Source organism: Trachurus japonicus, chromosome 11 (assembly GCF_045865225.1).
Source record: "Trachurus japonicus isolate A0001 chromosome 11, Traja_1.0".
NCBI classification, from domain to species: Eukaryota; Metazoa; Chordata; class Actinopteri; order Carangiformes; family Carangidae; genus Trachurus; species Trachurus japonicus.
The window spans coordinates 11117349-11143286 of record NC_140917.1 but is presented as its reverse complement, the minus strand read 5'-3'; the positions used below and the strand labels follow the sequence as shown (position 1 = coordinate 11143286).

The 25938-nt window shown below is 41.7% G+C and overlaps 1 protein-coding gene across 1 annotated transcript; it reads left to right on the top strand.

Annotated features, from left to right (window-relative positions):
• The first annotated feature begins 597 nt into the window (after positions 1 to 597).
• LOC146978261 (cell adhesion molecule CEACAM5) lies at positions 598 to 21358 on the top strand. Its single transcript, XM_085790940.1, has 10 exons — positions 598 to 751; positions 1066 to 1395; positions 4151 to 4314; positions 4437 to 4563; positions 6433 to 6711; positions 8523 to 8801; positions 9356 to 9610; positions 10909 to 11023; positions 19719 to 19761; positions 20949 to 21358. The coding sequence occupies exons 1-9, from the start codon at positions 703 to 705 to the stop codon at positions 19735 to 19737; spliced, it is 1617 nt and encodes a 538-aa protein (XP_085647066.1). The 5' UTR covers positions 598 to 702; the 3' UTR covers positions 19738 to 19761; positions 20949 to 21358.
• The last annotated feature ends 4580 nt before the right edge of the window (positions 21359 to 25938 follow it).

The following is a 25938-nucleotide window of genomic DNA, read 5'->3' as shown; positions in this document are numbered from 1 at the left end:
TATCCTTTTTGTTAGATTAGTGGAGGTCAACCTACAATACCACATATTCTCAATCATTCACTTTTGTGCTGATCCTGTATCTCATAAGAGCGGGTGTATGTTCTATGACTGCCTCAGATATCCACCAGGGGGCAGCAGCGTCTCACTGAAACTCAAGACGATTCAAGGAGACGTCTCAGCCTCATTCAAAAGGAAAACAAAGCACCTAACAGAGTAAATTACTGTAATGTGAAAGATTCTGGGTTATTAAGTGAATATCATACATATAAAATGAGTAAAGGCCTTTCATTATTCTGCTCTGTCTCATAATGTGACCATGCAGTTGTTGTTGTTTCTTCTCAGAGAACTCAGTGCAGGATAAATAGGGGGAAAAAAACTTGTAAATAGACTTTAAATGTTTGTAATTGTTTTACAGTGTTTTTACTATAATGTAATAAAATACAGACAATATTTACAACAGTTAAAATTTGTGAATGAGAGATTGCGTTGGTATGTAAAATCCACTATGACTTACAGGAACACAAATGATTCATCATGAGGGTGAGGGTGTGTGCGCGCGCGTGCGTGCGTGCATGCTAAGAGATAGGGGAAGTGTGTGTGTGTCTTCACCTAGTCTGGGTGTGTCCCTCTAAAAAGCAGCAGGTACTGCCGGATTTTCGCCACTGTCTCTGTCTCTGCTGTGAAGACTTGAACAATCCCAGGATGGATCCTTTAACCTTTAAGTCTCTTCTGTTTCTTCTGTCTTTAATCGGTAAGAAAACATTCACACCATCACTGTTGCACACGAAGTTGGAATTTATATTTATTCTATTTATTTATTTATTTATTTTCTTCTCTTTTTTTTTCTTGCTGTCGCTCGTGCATGGATAATGTATTTTACTTCCCTGGATGCAGCTTGTCTCAACACTAATACTAATATAATTATAATAATACCGCAAAGAGTTTCTCTGTGGAAATGATCTGAGGCTGCAGAATCCCATTTCTTTCATTTATTTCCTCTAAGTCGTTGATGTGTCCAGCTCCTCCACCTCAGGTCTAACCTGTCCTTCACCTGTCTTCCCTCAGGATGCTGCGCGGGGCAGGACATTCTCCCGGAGGGTCCCGTGGATGTAGTCGTGGGGAAAAATGTGACAATAAAAACCTTGCTCGACAAGCCGCAGTATGTGTTTATCACCTGGAATTTCAACCACGAGGGCGAACAGGTGAACATCGCCACCCTGGGTCCCAAAGGAATCAAAGAGGGCGAGCACTCCGCGGGGAGAGTGGCGATTAACGCGACCACCGGCGCTTTGACCCTCACGTCCGTGAAGCCGGAGGACAGTGGGGATTACAGCATCAACATAATAGCGGAAGACGGCACCACCACGACCGCAGAGATCGAGCTCCGAGTTCTGGGTGAGTGTCTTACCTGTGTGTGACTCCGCAGGGCCACACCTGCTCTAAGTGCGCAGCAATAGTTTTTGGGGGGTTTCATAGACTTCTGCCGAATTCAAGAGTGTCTCATAATGACTCTTATGTAGAAGAAAGTGTCGTTTTTAATTTTCATTCATTTATTTTTTTGAATTTTAATTCATGTTGTGTCTAATTACGCCTCCGTGAAGCTATTACACAAGGAGTTCGGCGCGGAGGCCACACCTGTTTACCGGCGCAGAAGCGCACATAGGCCGCTACTGTATCCCTGCGCTAGTGAAAATTTTAAATAGGTTCCTGGGGCGCTTAGCAACCACACGGCAAGAGGACTATATTCCTTGGCGGAGGAAGGTTACAGTACTTGATTGCTCTGTGTTTACCAGTGTTGGCCTGTTAACGCCCCTGAGCTGCTCCTGTCTTGTAGTGCGGTAGTGTCTCTTGTGAAAACTGTCACTCACCCAGGGACTTGTTTTAATGAATAGAAGTTCACTGTTAGAGAAGTTGTGATCTTATTCAACAGCCGCAGGCCTGTTACACTAGGTGCAGCCTGAGGGCGTGGCTCTCCACAGTGTGTGTGTGTGTGTTGGCCTTTAGGATGTAATGTGTCGTTTTTAATGCCCACAGATTCACAGGCACTTTAACTTAAGACACGGTTTAATGCAGCTTTACATGTTTACAACGCACTGTGATTGATAGTCTATTTATGGATTGATATCCTGTTCGATTGAGTAATAACTGATTAATTGGCTAAGTGGTGCAGTTATTGATTGCCACTTATCTAAAAGGTTGCAGTCACATCCATTAACATAAAATGTCTCCAACCTTGCGTTGTGTGGACCACATGATGTCAGTTTGAGTCTTTGTTTATCCAAGGTTGGTTTTACAGTGGGAGTGGACTCTTCCCACTCAGGGATCGATCAGTAAAACCACACATTTGGCGAATTACTCAGAACAAAACCACCAGTGTCTCCACATCTGGTTATTTCCTTAAACTTGAAGGAGTGGATCCTTGATGTCCCCGAGGGTTTGCTGTCAGGAGAAGACATGGATCTTAGAAAACATGTCTCTGAAGAGGTGTGAGCTGTCAGAACTGGTTGACACGCCTTCACATTGTTCCCACACACACTCATTGTTGCCCAATCATCAATAAGGACACTGTTCATTTAGAATTCGAGCGCCGGGATTATTGAGAACAAGTCCGGCAGGTCCGCCTTCACTCACCCCCGTTCAAATGTTGATATCAGAGTACAGTTATGCATGTCCGCCACCCCCACAGTTAATCCGTTAAAGTCCGTATTTACATTGTTGTGAGATTTAATCACCAAAACTTCACTTGTTTCAGTTTCATTGGAAAAAAGTCTAATGCAAAGACATTTGAAACTGCAGTTTACTTGGTGTTTTTTGTTGTTTGGTTTATTTTTTTGCTTTACAAACAATCAACAATAGACACAATGTCAACAAAATGGTGGGAGGTTGGACAAATAAGCTAAATACATGAACACTAACTGTACATGTTAGGCTTTGGTGTTGGAAAATATCTTTTTTCTAGAGAGTAAGGAATTCAGCCTCACTACAAGTTCATTGTATGGCATGGGTTTTTGTATTGTTGCAGGAGGTGGGCAAAACTGACCCTGATTTCAAAGTGATTGAAGGTGCAACTAAATTGTGAAATTAAATGTAATGCAAACTCACAATTGGACATTTCTTATTGAAATCTATCTGAAAGTCTAAGTTGACCTCTCGTTCAACTTTAGTTAGTTAGTTAGTTAGTTAGTTAGTTAGTTAAATTTATTTGTCCCGTAGGAAATTTGTCTAGAACATGTAAGCTGCTATATATACTGTATGTATACGTACAATGGTACATGGTGCATGAACAGGACATTAGTGCATGTACAGTTAAAGTACATACAATCACTGAAAGTGAGATGAAGGAGTTCCTGCATCTATTGGGGTAGCATTTTTTAAATTCTTAACTGGAACTCTATAGCGTCTGCCGGATGGGAGCAGCTCCTATTCACTGTGTAGGACATGAGAGTGTCGGTGGTGATATTCTTAGCCTGTCTGATAATGATTTTATCAAAAAGCATCTGGAGGGAGGGGTATTCTTTCACCCCCATCACTTCCATTGCAAAATGAACCAGTCTGCTTATTTGAGATCTTAACTGAACTGATAAAGTACCAAACCAAGCAGAAATTCCATGACATAAAATGCTTTTACGTCGGCAAACTCTTGTATCTTTATCAAATAACCATGTCCATTAATGAACTCATCAAAAACCCTATTTGCTATTTGAGGAGAACATGAGTCTTGCTGCTTACAAAGCCCAACAACACTTGAATCTGCACAGAGTCACATTATTCTCCCAGAACAACTTTTTCCTACTTTGCTGTTTTTTAACCTGTAATAACATACTCCCAACAACACTCAACACTTTCTGCAGAAATCTTATGGAGGTTCACAAGGATGCTTTTAATGTGAAACATCACTACAGGACATGTTAGGTTTTGACTCACAGTGGCTTAATGGTGAAAATGGATACGGCACAATGTTCTTTTAAAATCCAGAAAAATTGCAAATAAAAGCCTCCACTGCTCTGATGAAGTTACAGTGGTCTCGTGGACATTTTTATCTGCCTACCATCTTCTCTCTTCCTCTGGTTTCATTCCTGTTTGTCAAATCTACTCATCCAACGCTTCAGTCATACGTTCATTTCAACAACCTCCCTGTATCTCCGTACAGAGCCGGTGTCTCAGGTGGCCATCAAGTCCAACATGCCCGAAGCAATCGAACGCAACAGCACCGTGGTCCTGACCTGCTCTGCCAAAGGCTCCTTCCTCACCTTCACCTGGATGAATGGCACCGCCCCTGTTGCGGTCGACGGCAAACGGATCTTAATTAAGCATGTCAGTCTATATGTTTGTTTGTTTTTTAATTGTTAAAACTATTGTTTGCTGAATATTGAATGTCGACTGGTAAGTTAAGTACGCAGTAACTGACATAGTTCCTCCTTTGGTCGGTACCACAGGAGGAATCGTCCAGCACGCTGACGGTTGAAGACATCCTCAGGTCAGAGCTGAACGGTCCTATCATCTGCTCTGCCTCCAACAAGATAGAGATGGAGAAGAGCGCCCCCTTCAACCTCACTGTCTACTGTAAGTACTGCACCCATGCTGCTCGTTTTTCGACGCCTCCAACACAGGAAATGATGTGTTTGGACTCACTTTTTCTAGCTATGCCAAAACCTCCAACATGACCCTCTTGACAAAAAAATCATGTTTAATACTATAGTCAAATAACCTGTGGATGCAGTTCTTTCCATTTGATGTTACCTGACAGTGTCTGACTCCTAACTCCTAACTCCTCCTAGGTTATCCATAAATGGGCGTGTTGGCAACTCAGACTTTAGTTAATGCCAGTTTGTGGCAGGGACACAGTCATTCGTCTGTCACTCACCGGCAGCCGCGCCCTTAATTATTTATAACAGTAAGGCTTACTAATATGTGCACAGGTGACTTATATTTAAAAAATTTCACCTCCTGTACAGTGGTCATGAAGGAGGACGTTTGTAAACATGTTAACATATTAATTTCTGCATTTAAGTTGGAAATTTTTACATGAAAGTTGATGGGGATTGTCTCACTTTTAGAGCAGAACTCTATTGGTCATTTGAGGAACTGCAGTTTTTAAACTTGTTTTACACTTTAAATTCTTGCTGCTACATAATTTATTATATATATACATGAACAAATAATACCTCCTTTTATATTTGATATGGCCGACACAAACTAATACAGATTCATCTGCAATGAGCTAATATCAACATTTACCCACATGATTTAATTAATCTAAGGTTTTATTCTTGCATTATTTCAACTTCTGCACTTCTTTGAATGAGCGCCACACCCCATTTGGCAACAAAGACGGTCGCATATTAGTCAGCTGCTGTCTCTGTTTCACACCTCAGCAGGTCACTGGTCTTGATTCACACTGATTTCTGACCTTTCACTGTATTTCTGTGTCCACCAACAGTTGAGACTTGGATTCCTGAAACACTCTTGTAACCAGTGTGACTGTGAGGTGTGTGTGTGTGTGTGTTTGCAGGGCGCTCCCTCTCAGCCTTTACTCTCTGACTAAAACCACAGTGTGTACACAGTGGCTTGCACTTCCACTCCTTCCCCATGACTAACCTGAAAGGCAGTGAAACCGCACCGACCACTGGTTCACTCTGTCATTAATTAATCAAAGAGCTTGTGCCTGCATCTTAGGAGTGTTCATTCTGGTCAGGCTGTGTCTGGAAACCAAAGTTGTGTTTGAATCCAGAGAACACTGCAACATGAAGACCTGTATGAAACCAGGTTGTAGATGTATTTTTACACCTGGTTGAATCTGTAGATGAATTTTAAAGTCTTCAGTTATAAGAAAAGGACAACATTTGTGAAACATGTTTTAAAATTTACATTCGTAACATATACATAATATTAAAATGATACATCCAAATAAAGATTCTGTTTAAGGAACTGAAATAATACAAGTATCACACGGAAATGACTACCGTTTTCTATTGAGTGTCTTTATAATGATGATTGTCATTATTCAGAAAAGACTGATCTTCTAGTAGTCTATCGTTCTTATTTGTATCTATCAATGCTCAGGTCTTTGGCGATCACATAAATTCTGATGTTCTGGAAAGTTAAAATACAGAATACAGAAGAAAAGAGTTTTTGCAACTTAGAAATATGTAAACAAAATGCTGCATAGACAGACACAAACTGCGCTGGTATGAGATTGCTTTAACTGATTGGGACCACTCTGTACCTGACCTCATGAATGTGGTATTCAGATACTATGCTTTCTCAATGGAGACTTTAGAATAATATTACTTAACAGCTGATATCTGCCTGTTCTGTCTGGACTGGGATCAGGTCAGCATGAATTCTTGGGGACCCTTTTGCGAAGGCAGAAACCATCAAACATGACCACTGTCAAACCCTCACACCTCTGTTTTTGCTATAACTCCACAGATGGACCAGATCCAGTCACCATCAGTCCTATGAAGCCCTCTGAGTTCGTCAAATCTGGCTCCGACTTCAACCTGACCTGCTCGGCGCCCTCCAGCCCGCCCGCCACCTTCACCTGGTATCATGACCAGAAGCCGATGGATGTGTCAGACGCCGTCCTCACCCTGAAAGTGATCGAGGCAAAAGGGCTTGGGAAGAAGAAGGGAGCGTACTCGTGCATAGCCCAGAACGCCAAGACCAAGCGCCTCTCCGCCTCTCCTGCAGTTTCCTTAGCGGTGATGGGTGAGTGTGGACTGTGGTCTGATGTTCTGAGTTGTTGTTGTGTGTGTGTGTGTGTGTGTGTGTGTGTGTGTGTGTGTGTGTGTGTGTGTGTGTGTGTGTTTGGTTTGTACGGGAAACAGCCTGGTGTCATTTGCATGTGATTTAATGGAGGGAAACACAACACAGCGACCAACTGTGTGTAATGTCACGACGAGCTTAGACGCAGCTCTCCGACCAATCAGAGGCTGCTGGGAGTTAATGAACTAAAGGAGCTCAGATGATTGAACACTGATGATTTAGACACATTACTGCTTTAAAAGCTCTAATGTTGATTTAAAAGTGAATGAATTTACAGTTTTAAACATTAATTCATTCACTCTTGTTGTTCATAGCAGCAGCGGAGGGACTCCTCGCAACACAGAGACACCTTTTACGCCGAAAATACCGACAGTGCTAGTCTCGTACTGTTTCATTTGAATGTGTGTTCCTCTTTCCTCAAGGGTACACTCTGCACTAGACACCAAAATACCACAGTGAATTTCAAGGTCACAACAGGAAGATGTGGTGTTTCTGTGTCAGTTGCTAGCTGCTGTGTACTGTACAAATAGTAATCACCCGTCATTTTTTAACAAGCTTTACTGTGCTGCTGAGCATTGCATTGTAATTACTTCTGCAATTAACCAGAGGAACAGAGACATTTAATGTCATGGCATCCTGCAGGGTTTAAACCGTTGACAGTGATGAAGGCAAAGAACAATAAAAAAAAATTCAAGAGGCTGACTGAAGCAGCCGTCAGATAATTATCTCATTATCCAATAAAATATCACTTTTAAGGGGCATTACATTTTATCAGCTTTACTGAAAGAGACAAACTACTGTACCAACAGTTCAGTTTAATGTGTGATCCTGTTTTCTCAGTGGTACACTCTGCACCAGGCACCAAAATACCACAGAGAGACAAAACAGTTGTGTTGTTCACACAGGCCGATGTCGACTGAAACCCACCAAACAAAACCCACTGAAAACTTTACAGCTTCTCAGTGTCGTACCTCCGAGGCACGAGACCGATGAATACTCGGGTTAGTCAGAGAAGCTGCTGGTGACGCGTCCTGTTCACAGTGCAGCACTGACCCATATCAGTTTTTTTCTTTTTTTTTACCTGGGAGGTGCTGAGAAGCTGTGAAACCGTGGCATCTGTAATTACTGCCAAGGAATTTTCTCTTCTTGTTTTTTAGAGGACGTTGTGTTCGAGGCGACAAACCAACTTGAAAGTGCGCGCGTGTGTGCGTGCGTTTGTGTGTTTGTGAGTGTGTGTGTGGTCCAGTGATTATTCAGGTTGTGGGGACCTAAGTCTATGGGAACAAAAAGCGAGTTCCCATAACATAAATCATCAAATTTTAAAGGTGATGACATTTTTTCTTAAGGTTCAGAGTATGTCTCAAGGAAACTGTGTCAGTGTAAGTGTGTGTGTGAGAGAGAGAGAGAGAGAGAGAGAGAGAGAGAGAGAGAGAGAGGGGGAGAGAGAGAAAGAGAGAATAAAACCTGCTGGGTTGGAGGATGGTCTTACATTTTGCCCTGAAGAGTTTCTGTGTTTTCTCTCTAAATGATACGAGCGAGGGGGAAGGGGAGATGTTTTGCATTGTTGTGAAGCGCTTTGAGCCACGCCCCCTTCATGAAAGGTGCTATCTTCAGTATAGTAGCCTACCTGCAGTAGTATATATACTATTAGGGTTTATTATAATGTTGCTTTTGTCTGAAAACCTCGAGATTTCTCCACTTTTAACCACTGTCAGTGAAATAACACCTCCTCCTTTTCCCCTGGCTGTGTGCAGAGCCCATCACAGGCACCGCCATCACTGGTCCGACTGGGACCCTCATCGCCGGCAACGGCACGGCCAACATCAGCTGCCAGGCGAAGGCCGGCACCGTGGAGACCAGGAGCTGGATGAAAGATGGCAAAGCTCTGGTTGCCAGCTCCCGTGTGGTGTTCTCTGCCGACAAGAGCTTTGTGGTGATCAACCCTGTGCAGAAAGAGGACAACGGCGAATTCAAGTGTCAGTTCGAGAACGCCGTCAGCAAAGATGGAGCCTCCTACAAGATGCTGGTCAACTGTGAGTGTTGTTTTTTTTTTATTATGAGGTGTTATGTTTAGTTTAGTTTATTTAAGTTTATTATATATTTTATTTGTCAAGGACATTGCACAATTGACAACTGCCCCAGAGTTAGCTGACAGCTAATTTGCATCAGTAGCCCCTGGGCAGGCAAACAAAGAACAATGAAGACAGAACAAAAACATGATAATACATTACAAAACCAAACCAGAGTCACAGATACAATCCAATTCATTAAAAAACAGTACATAGAAGTAGCAATCTAACCCATAGCAATAAAAAAATTATAATAGAAATAGCAATCTGGCCTGTTCAGCAGTAAAATATCACACAGCCTACAGTGATGCCACACCTGGGCTGGTTCCAGCCAAAACCATGGGCTGTTCTCAATTACACCACATGAAAAGATCAAATATATTCCCAAAACATTGAAGCAAGGTGATTTATTCGTGGTTACACGTTTTTGCTGATTCTAGCCAAATTATCGCTCATGGAGCTGCATTAGTTTGTTTGGCTACATAAAGAAACATCTTTTATTTCTAACTCATGTCTAGATGGTCCTGAAACACCGATGGTGGAGGGTGCAACCGCTGTGGAGTTCGATGACCGCGTGGAGCTTACCTGCAGCGCAGTGTCCGTCCCATCCGCCACCTACTCTTGGAAGTTTAACGGCACAGCGGTCGATGTGAAAACGGCGCAGTACGTCATTGAGAAGGCTGTTTACAAAAACTCTGGAACATACACATGTGAGGCGCACAACGCTGTCACCGGCAAGACCGCCATGCACACCCACACCCTGAGTGTCAAAGGTGAGATACACTGACGTCCGTATCTGCAATGTCAGTGCAGATCTAGTCTTTGGAGAGTAATATATTTTGGTGTATGTCTTCTTCTTCTTCTCAACTGACCCGAGTCAGGCAGCTCTGCTGACAGATGACCGAAATACTTATTTGCCTTATGTCATCTTATTGGTTAAAAGTGACTCAACCGGTTTGTGACTCAGCTGCAGCGTCCTGTGCTAGTTATCATGTGTTTATCACTTGATGTTATTTGCCATGGTAGCAAAGTATCGGGTGCCAAATCCAGGAAATTAACACTATGCTCATCAGTCTTTTATGTGTTGACATTAGCATGCTACCATGCTGAATAACATCAACATGCAGCCAATGGGATTTTTCCATCGTCTGCATTGTCTGACAGGTTTATGATGCTGACATTAGAAGCTTTTTGGTTTTCGTATGATGATGTTCAATGTCATTCTGTAGTCTCATTTAAAGACTTGGCAATCAGCCTTTTTTAAAAGACAGTAAAGCCCAAAGAAATTAGAGTAAAAATGGAAATGTCTTGAGCTTGCATAGTAGCTACCATTTAAAAAAGCAAACTAATTTCCAGGTTTTAGGTCTCATTGCTACAGAACTCTATTATACATACATCTATGTTAGCATCCCGTGGTGGTTAACTTACTCATGTTGGGCATAGGGCTAAAAATGTCTAAACATTGCTATGCATCTTAGACTGTGGTTAGCAAAAGGCTAAACTATTACCAACATTTAACCACAAAAGCAAGTTCTCTCCACCTCTGAAATGCACACATAGGATGGGCGAGTATGCACATCTGCATTTGTTGGTTTACTTTCTGCCCCAGACGTTGTGTTGTCATGCTAACGTTAGCTAGCTACCACGGGCGTAAAGAGATTGAATCCTCCTGCTGAGGGGTAACTGTGTCTCTGTAACATTGCCCTTTAACACAGATATTCATCTTTATCACCACCATTAGTTTGTCTCTGTTGAATTTTTACTGTGATGTCTCCTATAGGCTAGCCTGTCGTGTGGGTATGCACAGTATCAGCAGTTGATCTCTTACACAGAATTACCCACCAAGCCTCTTTCGCTTCAATCAGATTGAGTCATGTTTTTTTTCCTCTCTGTGGTTTCTGTTCAGAGCTCAGTGAAACTAACCCCTAAAACCCTCCCACAGTGTTCTCAGGGTCCCATATAAGTATTTCAGTATCCAAACGGATTCTTTACTTTTTTTTATTTATGATTAAATTTGAATGCTTCTTCATACAATCACATTAAGTGAAGTTTGGTGTTGCTGTTTTTGCAGAGGAGGGATCATTGGCGGGTTTGTCAGACGGAGCCATCGCTGGAATCGTCATCGCCGTTATCGTCATTCTTGCCGCCGCCATCGGGTTGGTCATATACTGCCGACAGAAAGTACCGTAAGTACCCTGCTGTTTGGATATGTGTTTTTGATAGCTGGGCCGGATGAGGCAGACCACAGACCACATCTCTCGACTGAGGCCGTCGTCTTGTTTCAGTGTCGTTTTTGGCTGAAATTCTACTTTAAGCCACAGAAGGGTGATCTTCCTGGTTTTTACTTTAAAGTTTTATTATTTTATTGTTTAAAAAAGAAAAAGAAAAACACACACACACACACACAACTAGAACTTCCCCCGTCTGGCTCACAGCTCATCCCAAAGGTGTTGTCAGTAAGATTTCCACCAAATGAAACCTAAACCCAGACCTGATAACGTCCATATGTCTGAGAGAAAGTAGTTTTCGCCTCAGGGTGTGGGGGAGAACGGTTTCTCTACACCTGTTTAATTTGGGTTAATGCTTCAATGTTAAAATATTTATCCGTAGAGGACTGATACCATGTGTGTGTGTGTGCAGCATATCTGTCATTTTCTGTCTGTATATCTGAGACATTTCTGCCCCATTATGACCAAGGAAATTCTCCTCATTCCTCTCGCGCCTCGGCGTCTTGCAACATGTTTAACTAATGTACACACACACACACACACACACACACACACACACACACACACACACACACTGTAGTGCTGCCACACCCTCCAACATGGCTGCAGCAACTGTCAGGTTTGCGCCATAATTTCCCCTCTTCAGAAATTCTTTGTCCTGTAGAAAAAAAACCCGTCTCTGAACAGAAACCAGCTCTCGTCTCTACAGAGCGGCTGCAATGTTTTCAACAACATGCCAGCGCTAAAAGGAGGCATTCGCCAAGTGTCCCAACGAACGACCGTCAGACTTCCTCTATTGTAGTTCCACAAGATCGGGAGAGAGTCGTCTTTCTTTTTTATAACTCAAGTCATGAATATAATATCTCAGTGCACTCATTCATTTAGATTCAAAGGTCAAGGTGACTCATGTTTTTGGTCACATTTATTGAATTCAAACATTAATCATGTCACAGTTAAAGGATAGAACGATGAGGTCAAAGGTCAACCTCACTGTGACACCTGTAAAACCCCTTCTGGTCATTATTTAATGCTGGACCTGAGATTGTGAGTACAAGTTCTTTGAGGCAAACGACTAGGAGGCTTTTTTTGTGTGTATAAAAACACACACACACACATTTCCAAAGTTTTTCTAAATGAACGCACAAAATGCACTTGCTGGTGAAGACTTCAGCCTCCGCTCAGACTTCCCTCAACAGACATAAAAGCAGCAGTTTGAGCTGCATTAAGCAACGGAGCGTGACGAGCAGCAGCAGATTGCATCTCCTCACACCTGAACGCCACATTCTTCCTAAACGGCGGCGGCGATGTAATCCTTTCAGGCTATTTCGACACAATGTGCAGCCACAAACAGGAAGCTGCCTCTTGAAACAAAAGAGCAAACAGATGAAGCAGTGACACGCCTGGACCCTTCCTGACCCACTGAGGCAATCTGATACCACAAGTCCCAAAGCAGCTCTTGAAGCTCTGGTCACAGGACATTTGAGCCCCAAGACGGTTTACCTGTTTACTTTTTCCTTCATCTTTGCTCTCATGTTACGTTTACATCCTCCTCTTTTACTGGGCCAGCAGTGAATATGAACATGGATCTGGTTTTCCAGGTGATGATGAAGATGAACTCAGCTCATTTTTAGCATCATGTCAGTATTCATTTATCTGCAGATATTGTTAATCACGTTGCATGCGATTGCACTGGGAACTCGGAAAAATCCGAGTTGGAAAAGTGCAATAGAACGGGCCTTGAACTCGGGATTCTGACTCAGGAATTCGGGTAGGAGCCCGAGTAGGTCGGAAATACGTGGAAAAACGTCAAAGAAAAATGGCGCCGCACACCGTGAGAGGTAAACAGTCACTAGCTGATGTACTTCCCCAGAATTTTTTTTAAAATGCTCGAAACAAAAGACATCCAAACAAACATCAACTTGTTGTGGCCGGCCATGTTTTCCGAGGTTGTGCAATGAAACTCATTTACCTCGGAAGTCGGAATTTCAAGTGCTATCGAACACAGCATCATTTATCTTACTCATAGAATCTCTCATAGAATGAAATGAAGCCCTCAAATGTCCAAACCCCAGATAAATGTAGTTTATTAAGCCGCAGCAGTGAATGGTCATCGGCGTTCATTTAGATGATTATGATTATTGTTAAGGTTATAAGGTTATGATGATTCAGGGTTTTGTCTCTGTTTAAAAACGCCCTGGAAGAGTCTATGTCTCTGAGGTTGTGACAGTTAAGAGGCCCCTCCCCCCTCCAGGTGTCAGGTAGAGCTGTAAGCGCCTCTCAAAGGGCCCCCGGGGGCCTCCGACTGTTTGACTCGTCCGCTCTCTGCGTCATTTTACCTTCATCGCCATCATCGTCACTGTCAGACGGTGTCAACACTGATGACAAGAGGCCTTTGTTCTGTGGTGGGCCTCCATGTTGGTGTTTGTTGGTGAAGGTCCAGACCGTGTGTGTGTGTGTGTGTGTGTGTGTGTGTCTGTGTGTATGTGACGACTGACGTCAAACATTTGGGTTCAGTTTTAGAGGTTTAGGTTGAAATTAGTGGATTTTTCTCTGACAGTGACGTGTTAAAGCGGGAAGTAGAGAGTATGAGGCTGAGATGGAAAGACAAAGAAAGCTCGACTTCCAATGTAATGTTAAGTACATTAAGATCTGTGTGTGCGATAACACACACACACACACACACACACACAGCCTGACAGGCATCCGGTTTTGCAGACGGGCACAAAGAAAAGCCGTCAGGACTGTTGACAGCAGAGATAAAGACACAGATACGAGTACAGAGAACCTGCACAGGTTGAGTTCTCGCTGCAGCCGTGGCTCAGGAGGTTCAGTGGGTTGTCAAAGGATCAGTGGTTCAATCCCCTGGAACCTCCAATCCACATTTCAACAGGTCAATACTCTCTAAATTTCTCCCCACAGCGGATTTGATGCCTCGTCTTTATTGATTTGATGCCTTTTGTCTGTGACATTCACACACATCAGCAGTGTTTTGCTCACATACACAGAGGCATTTAGACACGAGAGTGAGTGAATCTCCACCATTGAACGACTGCGTGGTTCATTTCTCACAACCAAGGCAAAGTAGTTAATCAAAGCAGATTATCTTGTTTACACCACGGTCACTTGGTGTATCTTGTTTATTCATGTTTGGAGGGAGTGAGTCCTGTGAGTCTAATCCAGGCCTATGTGTTGGTACTAAACAGGGCAACGGGGCACTGACATTAATCCTGTAACAAGCAGAGCAGAGTTCGACAGGTCCTAAATATCAGGTCTTTCTCAGAAGAGTGAGCTCACTACACAACAATGTTCTTGTCCTGAAAGTTTCATGTGAAAACCGGTTTTCTTTAGGATACAGTAACGCACACATTCACACCTGTTGCAGTGCAGCATGGGAGAAAGGCACAGATATCTAAATAGAGATCTAGTCTGATAGTGAACCTATGGGTTTTAAATAAGGTGGAGGACTTAGCGGATCCTGCAGCAGCTGCAGCTGCAGATGGAAAAACTCAACATGCACAGGTGACTAAAACCACCTGACCCAGACAGATGAATCACGTCTGAGGGAACTCATCCAGTTCAAGTCAGGGGAGGATTTAACTGATAAAATCACAAGAACCTCATTTATCACAGATCCGGCAGTTACCCTGTAGTGCTCTGAAGCACAGGTGCATTTACAGTGAAGGGTGGGAGTAACGTTACGCACTGCTCAGAGTGAGGACAGGTTGTTTGGAAGGATGAATTTAAAGGTCCTAAATGGTGTAAATATAAAGGTAGATTGTTTTTTGATCTTGGATCAGGTCTAAGTTGTTTATTAATACTGTGAAAGTATCAAAGCCTCCGTCTATAGAGAAATCCGCACAGCCTGTGTTCAGCAACTGAGCCCCGGAGATGAGCTGTCAGGATTTCTGCAACGTTGTGATGTCACTACACTACACTGTAAAGTCAGCAGGGTGAAACGTCCAACCTGTTTTTTTTTTGTTTTTTTTTATCCCTCATCAGAAGTAACAGGCTACTCTGAACCAATACACTCTGAAAACCAGAAAAATTGGATAAATAGATTTTATTCTCGTATTCAAGTGTGGAACCAGATGTAAGACAGATGTTCTCCTGGTTAAAGGAACAGTTTTAGATATTGTGGGAAATATTCCGGACTAAGGCGAGAAGATAGACACCATCCATGATACTGTGAATATGAGGCTATGGCTAGAAATCTGTTAGCTAAGATTAGCATAAAGACTGAGAAATGCGAAAACAGTACATGTCACACAGTATCTTATTTGTTTAAAAAGGACAAGTTTAGTTTTAGAAGCAGTTGCAGAACTACTACAGTGAGATAACACACACACTTCCCCCCTCTTGTTGTTCATGGCCTTGTTATCCAAGATTAAGTCCAACTGTATGGCTCTTGGTATTTTGAAAACACAGTCTGACTGCATTCCTTCACTCTCTGAGCAAGGGAGGCTCCGCCCCCTCCTCATAGACAGGTTGGGGGTGGGGTAGGTTGCTGCCTTAGGTTTAATGTAGTCTTTGCATATGCTAATGCAATTTTGAAAAACAACAATCAAAAATCATATAGCATGATCTTGTGGAAGTTTCGACACAGCTGCTGTTTTCAAAGGTTTCCCAGAGCTTTCAACCACCTCTCATGGTCTTTATTCAGCAGACAGAGCAGCTCGGGTGTCATCGTGTGACCTCGGTAACAATGGACTTGACTCATATGATAACAGGTGGTTGTGTTCCTGATTGCTCTCTGACACCTGGTCTCATTTCAGTCTTATTCTAACATCTTAACATCTGAAATATGTCAGATTAAAAATAGAAAATAGATTTAGATTAACAGAGAATCCAGCTGTAACTATTTTGAGGATTTGATAGTGATATTTTGATGATTATCATCTTTTTCTAGGTCAAAATAACAGTTAGCCTATACTGGTTCATGTCTCAAATGCTGACACATGGGATAGTTGACTATCTTTGGGTTTTAGGGAAGTTCGTACTTAACACAGTGGCTCCCAAACCTTTTTTGGTGTTTCCTACAGTGCGTCATAATTTCTGTCTTTATTATTTGAGGTTAAAGTTATTCACCCGTTGAAAAGAAAATAAACCCTCAGGTGGAGCATTACTGGCTGATTATACTTATCACACTGCTGCAATTATCTCAGATGAACATCAGTAGAGAAACTGGTCGACCTACAGACTTGAGCTTCCTGTAGCTGCAGGGGAATCAGTCTGCAGCTCGGACAGACACTGTTGTGCATTGCATTGCTGTCTAAAAACACAATCTTAGTGTTTCATTGTGAAGAAAAAAAAACATGGCTTCTGGTTTTACCCTGTAATTTACACAATTTTTTCATTCGGTGGCTTTTATTTGGGTAATTTGACTTAGGAGATCATATACTGCTGAATGCATCATACTAATAGCGCCATTAGAAGTATTGGAAAACAGTGAGCAGCAGTCAGACCTCCTCTGGTGCAGACAGTCGTCCATTTGAACGTCTTTCTCCGTCTCCTGCTCTTCATGCTCCATCTGCCTTCTTGGAAATCCCGCTCACGTCACACCCCTCCGTGATAATTACAGGTTGGATATTGAGGAATTTTTGTTGCAAGCTACACGTCCCCCACTGGCGTTATTAATCTCCAGAAAAACAGCCACTGAAAAGCTTTTATCCACACATCTGCAACTAGAAAAGCAACAAATTTCAAAAAGATAAAACATTTTAGTCCCCGTTAAAGTCATAAAGAATCACAGGCACATTTTAACATGTGAGTTTTATTCCAACATCAACACAAAGCATCTTTTTTACCCTCCAAAACTCAAACTAAGCCAGAGCTTAAGGTGAGCTCAACATTAGCTTGGCGTAGCATCAGTATGGAGGTCGTTCTACTCTAGTGGGCGTATTTTTGTGTCCTAGAGTATGTTAGGTTTGGATTATGTCTCGAAAAAGGAACATAATCTGTGTTATGCAATAAAACGTGATGTAAAAAAAAGTGACTTTTTATGTTTTAAATTGTGACTCAGAAGAAGCTGGATTAGTTTTTAGCTTGTCAACAGAGATGAGTGACTGTTTCAGTGCAGAGACCTTTCACCTGGTTCCTCCTGCTCAGTCTGGTTCACACTTCACAAACTGTTTTTGAATCAGACATCATTGGCCTTGACTTCATTTTTTGCATCTGAGAACCAACGTCTTGTAATGGGAGGAGGAGTTTTTCTTTCGTTCTTTTTCCTAGAGCGGGCGAGGCCTGCGTTTCCCAGAATGGCAGGAATGTCACTGTCATGTCTGCACTCGTCTTCTTCAGCTCACGTCCGTGTCGCTGCTCGGCTCGACTGTAACCGTCTGCATTTTTTTTTTTTTTATCTTCTCCGATTTTACCTTCACTTCTCTCATGTGTTTATACTTAATCAACCCACCTCAAACCACCTGCCACTCATTTTCACCTTTTATGTTACATCAATTCAGCACCAAACAATGGGCAGTAATAATGCATTTGTGTATGTGTTTGTCAGGGCTCTGAAGTGGTTTCACAGACTAAAATGGGAACAATGAACCACTTTAAGTTGTAAAATAAAAAGCTGAACAAGGCTTAAACTGTCAAATATTTCTATCCTTCAGTAATAAAAGAAATTAAAAGGCGACTGTGTTAGTTTGAGTGACGTTATGACTCAAACTTCTTGTTAAAGATAAAAGTCTTCTCAGTTTTGTTGCTTCAGGCTTCAGGAGCTGCCTGTGGTTAACGTTGGCAAACTTTACATACAGTAGACATTGCCGTGAGTTTCCCTTGATTCCAGGGTTTTGTCTTTACATGAAAAAATGCTAAATGATTAAAAGGACGGTAAAATGCCTCAAGGGCGAAATATCGCTTTTTATGTTTTGCAGACGGACAATCATGTGTCTCCTCCCCCGCACTGTGTCAACTCCTTATGTTTTTGAGGACGTGTCGTAAAAGTGGACAAACGGCTGCAGGACAGTCTGTGAGGTCCAGACGTCTTTTGTAGCTGCCATCGTCTCCTCCCTTTGCACATGCGCTCTTGAAAAAAAAAAACATCCACTTCTCTGCCTCCTCTGACCTTTGACCTCTTACAGTGCTCCTTCCCTCTCATTGCATCACCGGTGAACGTCAGTGACCTCCTCTTCTCCCTCCGGAGGGTCTGAAATCTCATGTTTTGTCTGCAGCTGCTCTTATCACTCGCTCCTTAAAAAAAAAAAAAAAAAAAGTATCTCAGTTTCTGTGATAAGATTGAAGTGATTGAACAAAAAGCTATACAGCCGGTGTTGACTCAACTCAGTGCTGCTCTGAAGACACACAGGTGGTTTTGTGAAAAGCAAACGGAAAAACACGTCCGAGGAGCTCAAATATTTTTGCAACAGCTGAATCAGTCGGCGGCCGTGTGGATATGAGAATCTGTGGCTCTAAAAACCCTGTCATGGCTCCTTTAACCTCCTAGGGGTCCCTGTGGTCGGGCCCCTATATTCAGCTGCCACACTTGGAGCTGCCCTGTGATGGAGGAACACACACAACACATTAAAATCATTTGAGAAACCACAACGTTACAACTCAACAAACACTAGACCCAAATAATAGTCTGTGAATGAGAGGCTGTTGGGGCCCCCAGAGGCTCTGAGGCCCCTGGACATGGTTCCTTAAATCCTTTAAAGCTGCGATGTGTTGCCTTTTTAACATTGTTGTGTGTTTGTAGCTGTTGGTCCAGTTGTGTGAGCGTGTATCTCGCTGAACGTCAGTGTTTGGGTGGATTATAGCAGTGGTTCTCAACGTGGGGTCCGGGGACCCCCACGGGTCCTCGAGAGATTTGAAGGGGGTCCCCGATTTTTTCTTGAAATTTTACCACCTTTTTCTAGAATTTTTTTTTTAAAATTTTACCACTTTTTCTAGATTTTTATTAAAAACCTTTTTTTTTTGAGAAATTTTACCACTTTTTTCTAGAAAATTTTTCCTTTTTTAATTTTTATTTCAAACATTTTTTACGAGAAATTTTACCACTTTTTTCGAGAAAATTTTTACTTTTTTTTATTTTTTACTTTTTTTGAGAATTTTTACCACTCCTTTCTAGAAATGTTTAAATGTTTTTGGAGAAATTGGACCACTTTTTCCCAGAAATTTGGCCCTAACTTAAATGTATAAAAAAGTAATGTTCTTCAGTCTCAGAACAAATATTTGTGTATTTCTGGTGTTTACTTCTAAATTTGGTCCAATGGGGGTCCTTGATGTACAAAAGGTTGAGAAGCACTGGATTAGAGCATCAGAGAGCTTTGTCTACTTCCTGTCTCCTCTTCTTCTGTGGCTTTAACTTCTGTGTGTGTTTTGCGTGTACCGTATGTGTGTGTGTGCTGAGATGACATCATCCCATCCTGAAGTCGTATCAAGCCGTCACACAGACAATTATCAAACCACAGAAGTTTGGATCCAAAATAAGACGATTTTTCCACCAAACATGTGGAGGTCGTTTATAGTTTAAAGAAACGAAAAACTCCACCTGCTCTTTGAGAATAACGTGTCATAGTGTTCATAAATTTATCAGCTTGAACGTAACCTATCTTGTTTGTTCTCAGCGTTTGTCACCGTCCTCACAGCTGATAAACACCAGAGCGGCGAGGTCACGTTGTGCTAATCACTGTTTTCTCTTTGTGCCTTTCAGGGTCGAGTCTCCGTACTAAAGACAACGTCTCTGCAAACCACTGGTGAGTCTCTTTATAATCTCACCTACAGTACATCATGGTTCTGTTTCTACTAACAATGTTGATAATGATACATTAGATTTAAAGTCTGTCCATGGAATTTAACATCAGAAGCAGCAAATAAAATAACGATTTGCAAAAAAAGCTGAAAAAGTGCTGATGCTTTCACATTAATTCATTCATTATATTATATATAATAAATCATCACTGTAGGTTGTGACAAAATGCATTATGCAGTTCAGTTGGGAATTTAAAGTTTATATTTAGATTTCTTTTATTTTTAAAAACTCTTGTTACTGTAGTTGAGATCAAACAAACCGGAGGAAATTTTGCATTTGCGGGGAATAAAGGAACATGTCACTCATCACCTGAAATTTAATGACACGAAGAAAAAGTTTGTATATCATGAGACATGAAAAGGTGTGTGTGTGTGTGTGTGTGTGTGTGTGTGTGTGTGTTTGGTCAAGTCGGGGCAGCCGGTGATGCTTTAAACAGAAGCCCTGTCTCCACTTGGCTGAGCAAACATAGCCTGGAGGGGGTGTGTGTGTGTGTGTGTGTGTGTAGCTTTGAGATAAGACTGTTGATTGAATGCGAGGTGTGTGTGTGTGTGTGTGTGTGTGTGTGTGTGTGTGTGTGTGTGTGTGTGTGTAGTCAGAGAAACTGTGTGATTTCCAACCAGTGATGGATCAAAGTGAAAAAGGAAACATTAGAGTGCAGTTCAATAAATTTGAATCAATCTTCCTCTTTGAAAGACAATGAGTGGTGTGTGTGTGTGGCCCTGCGGCAGCTTTTCACATGATCACTGACAAACTTTTTCTTTGAAGTCCCGACACACGGTGACAGACGAGCCTCCGATCACAAACTGAGCCAGACGACAAACAACACGCTGCTGACATGTTTAAGATGCTCAGAATAGCGCGCGCACACACACACACACACACACACACACACACTGTAAACACACAACATTACTGCATGTTGTGCAGAAAAACAAATACAAACAGAATACAGGAAGATGCAGGAAACAAACAGCATTAAAACGTCAAAGCATCGATTACTATGGTGATAACAGTTCAGCTTTAGATATCAGGTATCAAGGTAGATATCAGGATTAATCAGGATATTTTAATCCTGACTTAAACTTCAACACTTTCAGCTCTGTTAACTTCTACTTCTCTTTCTTTCCCCAGGAGATCCGACCATTTTGCTTCCCATGATCCATCAGTGCAGCTGGGAGGGGAGACCTGTAGGGGTCCAGCTGGTTTTCTGTGAAGCCAGACCAGCTTTTCCCATCATCCTCCATTCTCTCTCTCTCTCTCTCTGTCTCTGTCTGTCTGTGGCTGATGCAGACAGTAGAAACTTGATTTGAGCCAAACGATGAATTCTGTCAGCGTTTGGATTATTAGCTGGAATCTCCACTGTTAATCTGATTTTAATGTTAGTTTTTTTTTTGTTTCACCTTCACCTTCCTCACAAACCATCACTGGATCATCCTCATCCTCATCCTCATCCCTCTCTTCTTGCTCTTCCGCTCGGCGTTAACAGACATCGTCTGTCACCTTTTGTCTGGATCACCGCTGAAACTCTGAGACATTTCCTCGGTTACGATGAGTGACTCTCTTTATCCTGCTGGAAACCTGAGGAGACACACACACACACACACTCGGGCCACACACTAAGACAGGGGGCTCTGGGTTGAAATAGTACGATAAAAAAGTCTCTGTGGTTTGATTTATCTCAGTGCCTGTGCCGGGTGGGTGGAGCTTACCTGATGGGAGGGGGGTGGGGGGGAGGGAGGGTGCACTGAAGGTTTTTCAAGTAAATGTTGTGATGCTTTGGATCCAGAAATACCTCAGTTTGCTTGGTGCTCGCCACTTTGTACGAAGTTTTTCTGACACACCTGTTGAACCGACTTCCTTAGAAACACGTCGGCAGTTTAGTTAGTTTTCTTTCTGCCTTTTCTCTGTCCCCTCCCTGCTTCCTCCTTCATTTCACTGTTGTTTCACACTTTTTTAATTCTTTTATGCCCATTTTTATCATCTGAACATTTTTGTGCAACAGCCCTTTAAAGCCCCTGATTGTTGCAACAGTAAAAAACAAGATAACCCAGTATAACATCCATCCATTCAATAATTGATATCAATTATGATGTTTAGCAATTAGAATAAAACTATAGTCTTTAATTTAACAAAAGTGAGTGAAACTGTAAAATAAGAGTAAAAAAATAAATAGAACATTTTCTACTAATGATAATAAAATATGTTATGTATTATACATAGACACTAGAGATGTGAAAGTGCAGACTGAGGATGACAGGAAATAAATTATGACCTTGAATGCAGCACAATAGACAGAGACAAATGTTTGGGGCCCCTCAAGAAGAAAGGGCCCCCCAATTTCCCCTGATATTGGTCCATTTTGCAGTGACTTCTACAAACCTCCCATAAAAACAAATTGTGCATGTGAGACGTTCGGGGGACGTCTGTAATTGCATTGTCACAGTCTCAGGTGTGTTCCAAGAGGGGGAGGGGACACAAAGTAAAAACAAAACGTGTTAAATATATTTAAAATTAGTCAAATTTATTAATTAAAAGGGGAGTTTTTAAACTGAACAGACACCCCCACAGAAAGTCTTATGTTTTCTGTGATCCTGGCTTCTTTCTTCCAGTATTTTTTTTTCCTCTCTTTCTTTTACACTCCCCCCTTTTTCTTTATGGTCCATGCAGGGTCCTTCTTAGGTCTTTGTTTAAAATGGTCCCACGTCGTTCCTCAGTGGAGATCTGTGAGAGCGGGAGAAGATAAATGTTTTAAGGCGGCACAGACAAGATCCAACATGCAGGGATGAATCAGTGCGATGAAGGTGGAGAGGGAAAAAAATGAAAGAAAAAAAAGCAGGAAGGTTTTTTTTTTTCTTTTGTGGGCGGCGACATTCTTTGAATTTTGGAGGGAAATTTTTGTGGGCGGTGCTGCCGTGTTTTTTTAAAATTTTATTTTATTCCTGCACCACAACTGGGCACATGATATTTTAGACTAAGTTATACATGTTTCAGGTTAATTATTCATTTGTTAATTAAAAGAAAAACCAACCAACGACCCATTTTCTGTATTATTATTTGAAGTCCAGCTTTAAGCCAGATCACATCTTTTCTTGAGTATTTTGCCATCAAACCTCAGGTGATTTCTCCTGCGCTTTGAGCTGATTGATGATTTTTCTTTTTTTTTTGTCTTTGTGTGACTGTTTGTGATCTCAGACTTCAACATGCACTGCAGTCTCTGGTGAGAAAGTATTTATTGTGTTCAGTTAAGAAAGAAAAAATCAACTTAAAAAAAAAAAAAAACTAAATAACATAATAACCGGAGCTGAAGATCATAGCCAGTCTGCAGATCACACATTCAAGAAGCTTTTATTGTGTGTTTTTTAAGTTTGTGTTTTTGCTTGAAAACACTCACACTGAACCTTAAACAGCTTTTGAGTGTAATTTTCAGCTTATGTATGAGTCCAGTTTGGGGTGACACGCAGAACAGAACGTATTAGTTACAACAACATGATGTTAACAACAGATTTGTTGTCCGAAACGAGGCGCGTTCATATATTTGAAAATGACACGAGCAGCCTTAAACTTAAACTCCCCTCATTGTAAATAATAGTGATAGATGTTCTACACTGTAAAACACTTATTGTGACTTTTTTTTTGTTTTTGATTGTATGTGGGGTTTTATTTCTCATGATTAATGTTTTAGTTTTTTTGTTTTTCATGTTTTTTTTCGTGTTTTTTTTTTCATGTTTACACAAAATCTCCAGAGTTGAAATAAATATACTGTTGGTGAAAACTAATGCCCAGTTAAACAACAAATGTAAAGCCATAAAAGTTTTGGAAATATTTTCCTAATCTCTAAAGTCTGTTGTGTTTTTATTAGCTTCTTTTCCCTCCATTGTGATTCAAACAGGGAAACAGCCAATCAGAGACTGAGCCTGTTTAAACTGTCCAATCACAGACAGACGTGACTTGTCTTTGAAACTATTCTATGGTTGTGTGTCACTGAGAGGTTTTTCTGTCTTTCCTCACCTAGCTGCCACGCCTTCGTCTCCTTGACTCTGAGGAAAACACACACACACTGTGAGATGAATTTGTCTTAACAAGTCAAGTCGTCTCAGTTTCACCCTTTAAGACTTCCTCTTTGTCTTCACCATCAAGGATTTAAAGGTGAACAAGAACGAGGCTGCACCACAGTCACTCCTATAACTTGATGACAGGTGGAAAATTATTTTTTGTTTTTTTTAGCACACAGATTAACTCCTGACATTTAAAACAGTACAAGTCCTTCATGTTCTCTCAAGCTCATTTAGATTTATACTGTACAAGGTTGCAATTGTCATGCACAGACATATCTACTTAGCACACTCTCTGCAGTGAACTCCATCACACTGTGACATCAGCGTATGTGTAGTTGTTTCACTTTTAACCGATGCCTCGTGGAAGTTACAACAATAGGCTGTATAGCTTCTTCACATTGAAGGAACTTGAAGGAGCTAGTATACATTTGCCATCGCTACACTGCTGAAGTTAGCATTACAGTTGCCAGTCTAGCCGTATAGCTTCATCCATAGTTGCAATATGTTTACAATACAAGAGGTGTTGAATACAACTCTAAGCAGCTTGTTCTTCAGCCTGGACACTGCAATGCTGTAGCTAGCTAGTTAGCATGCTAACTTTGGTAGGAAAAATGAAATGGTAGAAATAAAGGCAAAACAAGGGTAAGGGTTGTTTTTCACCTCTGGTAAATGAACTCACATGTTTCTTCTTAGCTACTGGCAATTGAGCGGCAATTTATGCTAACATCGGCTACAGAATGTAAACCTACATGTTGGCCGGGTGCATGACGTCTGTCCGACTACCTATTTCTTCGACTTCCCACTTCTCCGACCATACATTTCTTTATTTTTGCATCCAGTAGTCCAACCTCCCATTTCCGTGACTTAAGTAATCCTAACCCTAAACCTAACCGTAACACTGTAGAATAACTCAGATAAATGGGGTAGTTGGAGAAATGAGCGGTCGGACTTTTGGGCGGTCGGACTGACGTTCGCTCCCCCATGTTGGCCTAGCTCTTTCACTGGAAAGCTCAAAGCTTCCTCTGACCTTCTGAACTTGTATGGACCTATCATTAAACTCAACCCAGTCTGTAGACATCAGATTTACGATCTGTTTGGCAGGTCCATCCGGTAATTACAGTTGTGGTTCAGACACAGGGCAAAGTTGCACTATTGTTGTTTTTCATTTGTATTTGAATGAGGTGACCTTTACTGCTGATATTTCTAAATCAACTCAAGCTTAAGTGAGATTGATATTTTGTTCACTCGCTGGACTGGTCTAAACACGAAATCTCTCACGTGCTACAGGAGCATAATCGAGTGTTTGGTGTGTTGCAGTTGATTGCACCAGATCGTCTTCAGATTTATTTTGTCTCAGCTTTCACTGGGCTCTTATCCACAAATTGTGTCACTTTTAGTCATACATGCACACATGTGTCACAGTGCATATATCTTGAGACATTCTGCTTTATGCTGCCCCTTCTGTACAAATCCCAATTTCACCAGCCCCAGACCTCAACCTAACAAGACATGGATACAGTTGGTTCAAGACGCATGGACAAGACACTAAATCTGCTGTGTTTGGTTGGTACACTGTCTTCCTGTGGGTCAGGTTAACCTCCTGATAATCCCTTTCTTCAAGATAAACTGAGAACACATGCAAACATCATCATCATTACCCCCTCATTCATCTCTGAAAACCAAGGAACCAGCTAGTCCTAAGGAGATCAGAGTAGACATTATGGCCTGAAGTAAAGTTTATATGCAAACAAGGGTTCTTCTGAGAGACCTAATCCCCCTTCATTAGCATATGTGAGCCTCAGTCTAATGTTGAATCAACAACATAAAACCTCACAAGCACTGGAGGCTGGGCTATATGTTTATGCTGCCTCAGTGTGCATCAACATAACTGTGGTAAATCAACAAGTAAAATATACAATAAGAGAGCGCTGGATGATTGCTGGAACATGCTGTGGTTGGTTGCTTCAAATAACGATTCACCACATCACATCCCAGAGAGAGAATTTAGTAATTTTGAAGAGATTAGAGAAGAAGGTGAAGAAACCTGATTCCTGTTTTATTTCCTG